The sequence below is a fragment of the Penaeus japonicus genome, unplaced genomic scaffold (assembly GCF_977035675.1).
Source record: "Penaeus japonicus unplaced genomic scaffold, GWHDUDI00000001_assembly GWHDUDI00000019, whole genome shotgun sequence".
NCBI classification, from domain to species: Eukaryota; Metazoa; Arthropoda; class Malacostraca; order Decapoda; family Penaeidae; genus Penaeus; species Penaeus japonicus.
The window spans coordinates 13,342,586-13,350,085 of record NW_028234421.1 but is presented as its reverse complement, the minus strand read 5'-3'; the positions used below and the strand labels follow the sequence as shown (position 1 = coordinate 13,350,085).

Sequence of the window (7,500 nt, the reverse complement as noted above, 5' to 3'; positions counted from 1 at the left end):
TCACACACACACACACACACACACACTGAAACTCAAACCCACCCACTCAAAACCCCCCATCCGCCCAGCCAAAGACGTCTAATGCAAAGGGCCTCACCTCCAGGTATCCGATGGGCGAGGTGAGCGGGTAGTCTCCCAGCGGACGCTCCTCGTCCAGAAACTTCCCCGCGCGGCCGTTCTGAGGCGGGCAGAAGAGGCCATAGTTGAAGCTCTCTCGCAGTTCCTGTTGTTGGGGAGACGAAGAAAAGGGGGGGCGTGTTAGAATTGGGGGGATTTATGTCCGTTTTTTTTTTGGGTGGGGGGAGGGGTAAGGGTGTTTTTGGTATGTATTTTTTTATGGTTTTGTGAGGGGTGGTGGGCGTGGTGTTGAGGTTGTTGAGGTTTTTCTCTTCTTTATCTATTTTTTTGTGTGCGTGGGAGAGAGAGAGGGGGGGGGGTCATGTGTGTTTTTGTTTGAGTTAGTGTTTTTTGCGTGTGAGTGTGTGTGTTTGTTTGTTTTCCGTCACTTCCACTTTGTTTTTAATTACGTCTGTATGTGTATATGTATGTGTATGTACGTTTCGAGTGCGCCTGTACCTGTGTATTCATGTAAGTGCGCACACATGAGAAGACGACCGAACTGAAACCAACAATAATTATAAAAAATCACATTAGAATAAAACCCTCTCATTTCACCCACGAGTACACCCCCTACCCCCTACCCCCATCTCCCACCCCTTCCCCGACAACACGAATAAAAGCACAAGAATATAAAGGGAAGAAGAATAGAGTAATAAAAAGGATTAAAATACACCAGCGATAAAGAAGACAAAAGGCAAGACATAAGAAAAATAAAATAGAAGAACGATCTGCGCAAAGTGAAAGAGACCGACGATAAATGATGCAGAAGAGAGAACGATGATAAAGAGAGTGAATATAAAAGAGAAAATTCATATTGGGAATATGGCTCGAAGTATATATAAAAATGCTTGAAGAACAGGCAGTATTTCGAATACCAAAGGGACGAGGCAAAAGAAGAGAGAGAGAGAGAGAGAGAGAGAGAGAGAGAGAGAGAGAGAGAGAGAGAGAGAGAGAGAGAGAGAGAGAGAGAGAGAGAGAGAGAGAGAGGGGGGGGGGTAAAAATGATGTAGGAAGCAAAGGCAGCTCTTTGTTAAAGCGGGGAGATGGAACACGGGTAGATAATAAAGGGAGGAGGGAAAGGAACGGATTAAAAAGGTGGATGAGGAGGAACAAGGAAGAAAAAGCAAAGCTGGATCGAGTTCATAATTCGTTTCGATTATAGGCACACACACACACACACACACACACACACACACACACACACACACACACACACACACACACACACACACACACACACACACACACACACACACACACACACACACACACACACACACGCACGCACGCACACATGGCCCCACCCCTCCATACACAATACCCTCACTCCCTCATTCACAAATCCATCGACTCATTCATTCAATTCATTCATTCATTCATTCAGACGAGGGGCAATCACTCTCGGACCCCGTGACTCCGCCCACCCTCGTTCCCAATTTCTCCGACAATTACGATCAAACGATATTTGATTGTTGACCCCGAGGCGAATTCGCTTCCCGTGAACAATCATTAATCGCTTATGACACTATTATCATCATAATTTTATGCTATGAAGTAAGATGACGGGGATCTTGTGCTAATTCTCACTCCCTTTCTTGATTGGAATGTGACCACGCCCCTTTTTTCCAGGAGGTTGCCATCTGCATGCATATCCCTACTGGAACATGGAAGAGTTTCCCCATTTAAAACTTTCACTTTAGTTATATTGTTTCCTTCATTTCTATCTCCATCTCGTTTTCTCTCTCTCTCGTTCTCGTTCTCGTTCTCGTTCTCGTTCTCGTTCTCTCTCTCTCTTTCTCTCTCCGTATCTTACTCCCTCTTTCGTTTTTCTCTCTCTCTCTTACCCTCCCCCTCTCATCAGGCTTTCCGCTTTGCCACCCCCCGCCCTCCCCTCACAAAAATCCATTATATTTCTCTTTTCCCCGACTTCGAAATTACGACAAGGAAAATGAAAAAAAAAGAAAAAGAACAAGACCCTGAGATTATGTTTTGCATTTCTTTTCTGCCGCCCGACTTGCAATTCAAATTACAAATTCACGATGAATAATAATAATTTAAAAAATCTGAAGAAATACTACATTCCAGAAGGTATGCGGACGCGCCGAAATTCCGCTCACACACAAAAAAATAATGACGTCAATTTGGTAGAATAAACTTTCAATTAAGATAGTTATGACGTCATTCAACCCACTGCCCTAAATAAATCACAAAAAAATAACACAAGAACAAAAGAAAGGAAAAAAAAAAATTATCCGACACAAATCCAAAGACTATGCAACATTGCACACCAATCCACATACCAGGAGCATCGTGGTATTCAAGAAGATTTAGACGAACCAGGAAATACTGGATTTCTTATCTCGCCCTTATCGAACGTTGGATTACACAAGGCATTCCAGAGTGTAACGCACACACGCCACAGTCACAAAGGTTCTCACACATAGGTCGATGTGGAAGTAAGCACGCACGCACAAACGTGCACATACACATACACTCACTCAATCAAACACACTCTCACACACATTTGTACTCTCTCTCTCTCTCTCTCTCTCTCTCTCTCTCTCTCTCTCTCTCTCTCTCTCTCTCTCTCTCTCTTTCTCAAAAGAATTACATGTAAACATAGAAACGTATAATCACATATAGACACAAATGAACGTGAACATGTTGGCAACTTGGAATATCAAACAAAAACAAAAAAGTCACGTCATCCCATGTGCGTTTGAGTCCTGAAACATATGAACCATTTCGTTTGTTCTAATCCTTACGATAAGTGTTCTATTCCGTTATATTTTTCACTCTTTCATGCCCCCTTCTTCTCTTTCTATCTAAGAGAGAGAGAGAGAGAGAGAGAGAGAGAGAGAGAGAGAGAGAGAGAGAGAGAGAGAGAGAGAGAGAGAGAGAGAGAGAGAGAGAGAGAGAGAGAGAGAGAGAGAGAGAGAGAGAGAGAGAGAGAGAGAGAGAGAGAGGAGGAGAGAGAGAGAGAGAGAGAGAGAGAGAGAGAGAGAGAGAGAGAGAGAGAGAGAGAGAGAGAGAGAGAGACAGATAGATACATAGATAGAGAGAGATTGAGACAGATAGATAGATAGATAGATAGATAGAGAGAGAGAGATTGAGACAGAGATAGATAGATAGAGATAGACAGAGAGAGAATGAGATTGAGATAGAGATAGAGATAAATAGAGATAGATAGAGAGAGAGAGAGAGAGATAGATAGAGTGAGAGAGAATGATTCCTCTTCTACCCCCTGTCCAAGAACATTTCAAAGAGTTTCCTTTAGTCCTCCCGCCAAGACAGATTACCAACATCTCTCTCAAGAAGATTTGCTCTTCCTTCGAGAACATTCACAAAAGAGCAAGCACCCATTCAAGCTTGCTCGCCAAGAACTTCTAGAACATTCGACCGGACTTTGGCTACGAGGCGGCGACGACGGCTGAGCATGGCGATCACGTTAGGCATTCGTGATCCCGGACTTATTTTGCATGACGGGGATTCACTGACCCTCTCGGAATCATGACTGGCTCTTTTTTTCTCTCTCTTTCTCTCTCCACGATTTGTTGATGGGGTTTGAAGGAGATGGGGGATGGGATGGGGTAGGGGTGGGGTGGGGGGATAGGGGAAGACGCAGAGGGAATGGGAGGATAGAGGAGAGGGAAGGGTGGAAGATGAGGGAGAGCCAAAAGATTAAGGAAAGGGAGAGATAAGAGAGGGGGTTATATTTTTGGGATGGTGAGAGGGTGGGAGGGAAGGAAAAGAGTGAAAGACGGGAAGAGAGAGCAAGAGAGAAAGGGAAAAAAGTAGAAAGAAAGGTGTGAAGATGAGGATAATAGGGAGGGAGAAAGGGAGAAAGGAAAAAGGGAGAGGGAGGGAGGATAAGGAGGGAGAGAGGGAGGGAGGGAGGATAAGGACGGAGTAAGGGAGAGGGAGAGAGGAAGGGAGGGAAAGAGGGAGAGGGAGAGAGGGAGGGAGAGAGAGGGAGGGAGGGAGAGAGAGAGAGAGAGAGAGAGAGAGAGAGAGAGAGAGAGAGAGAGAGAGAGAGAGAGAGAGAGAGAGAGAGAGAGAGAGAGAGAGAGAGAGAGAGAGGGGAGAAGGGGAAGCTACCAATGAAATTCCCCGTCCATAACCTGTTCCAATCTATTTCTCCCTCTTTACATTGGACATAACTTCTGCCACGGGGGAAAAGGTGGATAGTAATAGGAAAAAAAATAAAGAAAACAAATGGATATAAAAGGACCAGAAACCGATAGAAACATATATGGGAATGAGAGAGAGAAAAAAACTCACACGGAAACAAACAAACCGTACCTGGGACGGCTGTACCTGTCCCTGCGACGGACTGAACAGGTCCAGGGAACTGACCTTACATATGATATCCTTCTAGATCCTTCCCTCCCATCCCCCACCTCCCTCCTTAGATAAAAAAATAAAAATAAAACATCGACTTGCAACACCTGTCGGACCGCTGGCTTACCCTGTCGTCCTCCTGACCTATCTGGAAGATGTCGTTTCCCCAAAGCGAAACGTATTTCTTTCGTCCGTTTTTGGAAGTCAAGAAATATCTCTGCGTTACCTTTTCTTCGTTTTTTAAAATTATTTTCTTTTCTTTATCATTATTATTATCATCATCATCGTTTTGACTGTTCTCCCATAGCATGGTACCGATATATCCTATATCATTATCGCCAAAACCTATATCGGAAGTTCGGCCCTTTGCCCCTTTTAGGAGGCGTGACCTTGGCTTTCAAAACGTACATCGGTATCCCTGACAAACGCAATGAAGACCGGATAAATTCATACGGATTTAATCACTTTCCTGCTTACTACGCATGCGTGTTTAACGTGAACGATTGGCGGTGCCGATATCGTGATAGAAATTTTACAAGCTGTTTTAGTGAATGACTCTTTCATTTGGATATAGAGCAGATATCGTGATAAGAACTATACAAACTTTTTCGATTAAGGAATGACTCTTTTCCGTTCGATATAGATTAGAAAAAGAAACAATCCCTTTTTCATCTCTACAACACCGCAAGTACCAATCATGTTATGGAAATGGGGTCTTAACGACGATGGTACGCCTATGACCACACGCCTACAGTGCCTTGGGGTCCTCTGGCGACTCACCTGATCCGTCAGGAAGGGGACGGGGGGGAGGAAAGAGGATCCACTCCTTGAGGACTCTTCATGGAATCCTCGAGCGATGGAGGAGTCTACCGAGGGACTCCGATAGCGGTGCCGGTGGTGGTGATGGTGGTGATGGTGACGGCGGTGGCGATGGTGACGATGGCGTTGCTGATGGGTATGGTGGTGATGGTCATATTCGTCTTCCGGGTCTTGGTACTCCTCGTCAGGGAGCTGGTAATAGTTTCTCATCATTGTGTCATTCACGTGTTTATTCGCAAGCGGCATTAATTCCCTTGTTTCTGATGTGTCACTTATCAGACATACTTTTCGTCCTAAAACACGATCAACGTTAGTTCGTAAGTGACACTTTCCTTGTGGAATTAATGAGTGTCGCGAACTGTAGAAGAAATCATACCATATCAGTATTTTCTCCGTTCTGATTTACCACATCTTCTTTCCACCGAAATGCACTTCCTATTGCGTCATTCCGCTTCAGTCTCCACGTTTCTTCTTCCTCCCATCGCGTACACATCCCTCCCCACCATTCCCCTCGATCCTTCCCCCTCTTCCCCTCGCCATCCTACCAGACCTCCCTCATTATTCCTCAATTACGCCCCCTCTCCGCCGCCGAATCGGAAGACCCCCCTCCCCCCCAAATCACTCACGGATCTCCAGCGTCCCGCATTGTTCCCCGTCGCGTCCGCAGAGCAATCGTGTCATCCATCAGGCGTCGGAATCCATCAGGGGAGGAAAGAACTACCTGTGACGGACGCCGGAGGATCTTTAGGCCTACACAGAGGGCGAAGTCGGGTGACGGGAAGGGGAAGGGGAAGGGGAAGGGGAAGGGGAAGGGGAAGGGGAAGGGGAAGAAGAGAAGGGGGAATGATAATGGGGAGGGGAAGGGGAAGGGAAGAGGAAGGGAAGAGGAAGGGAAGAGGAAGGGAAGGGGAAGGGGAAGGGGAAGGGGAAGGGAAGGGGAAGGGTAGGGGAAGGGGAAGGGGAAGGGGAAGGGAAGGGGGAGGGGATGAGGATGAGGATGGGAAGAAGAGAAGGGGGGATGATAATGGGGAGGGAGATGGAGAATGGGGTGGGAAGGTGGTGAAGTTAGTGGATGGGGAATGGGAAGGGTACTGGATGGAGATGGGGAAGGGGAAGGGGAAGAGATGGGGAGGGGGAAAAGGAAGTGGAGTCGATAGGGAAGTCTTGTAATTTCCATAAAAAATAAGGGGGGGAGGGGGAGGAGAGGGAGACTTATATCGGTCTTTAATTTTTTCAGCTAAAAGGATTATTCCCGGGACTTTAATCAAATAACTGAGGATTGAGTAGACATAGCTAACTATGAGGAGAGAGAGAGAGAGAGAGAGAGAGAGAGAGAGAGAGAGAGAGAGAGAGAGAGAGAGAGAGAGAGAGAGAGAGAGAGAGAGAGAGAGAGAGAGAGAGAGAGAGAGAGAGAGAGAGAGAGAGAGAGAGAGAGAGAGAGAAATAGAAAGACAGAAATACAGGTAGAGAGAGAGATAAAGAGAAATAGAAAGAGAAAGAGAGATACACCCTGAATTAAGTCAAAGCACAAACTACCCCTCGACCCAATCGCTTGCGAAAGAGCCCGACATCTTGATCAGAGCGGCCAATGATCAGCATTATCCCTCATCAAAGGCTCCCCGAAGAGCAACGTAAACGCACTCTAGTACTAAATGCATCGGACACCAAGCCGGGCACGATGACCCTCTCAAAACTGCATCCTCCACAGAAGTCCAAGAAAAGCGGGGAGGGGGGGGGGGCATCTAAACACCCTCTGATTAGGAGACATGAATGTATACGTCAAATCAGGCACCCATTCTACCACACAGGACAAGACTTAGCATGACAAGTGACACGTTATCCGTCCCGCTGGCTCAATGACATGAGTTCATAGGAGCTTAAATGTGGCCTAGAGTCTATGCGCTACTTCTTTGGTAGCGACACCTCTTCTCCTATCCTCACTTCATCTCACGAGTCCCGAGTATCAGGGGAAAAGATGCTGATCTTCAGAGATTCGGAACAAGAATCGACCTGAAAAACGTCCAACTTCACTCCTTTTTCACTCGCACTTCAACTTCAGGAAAATGTCTTTCCTTCTCTCCCTGGGTTTCTTAAAGGAGCCGTGCGATTTAGCTGACTTCGTTCACTCGTTAAATAAAACATGTAAAATGAAAAAGAAACTCGTAAGTTACTTCACATATCTATTCGTTTCTTTCTCTGAACACAAATCGCACAGTCTAA

The 7,500-nt window shown here is 46.0% G+C and overlaps 1 protein-coding gene across 11 annotated transcripts in view; it reads right to left on the bottom strand.

Moving 5' to 3' along the window:
* Positions 1 to 7,500, bottom strand: part of Prosap (SH3 and multiple ankyrin repeat domains prosap) — a 428,099-nt gene that overhangs the window by 21,763 nt on the left and 398,836 nt on the right. For 10 of the 11 annotated variants that reach the window (XM_086547401.1, XM_086547406.1, XM_086547404.1 and 7 more), the window contains one exon: positions 98 to 223. In XM_086547401.1, the coding sequence (XP_086403527.1) occupies positions 98 to 223 (126 nt within the window). Of the gene's footprint in view, positions 1 to 97; positions 224 to 5,241; positions 5,598 to 7,500 lie in introns of those variants that run through there. The other variant, XM_086547412.1, reaches the window with a different exon arrangement.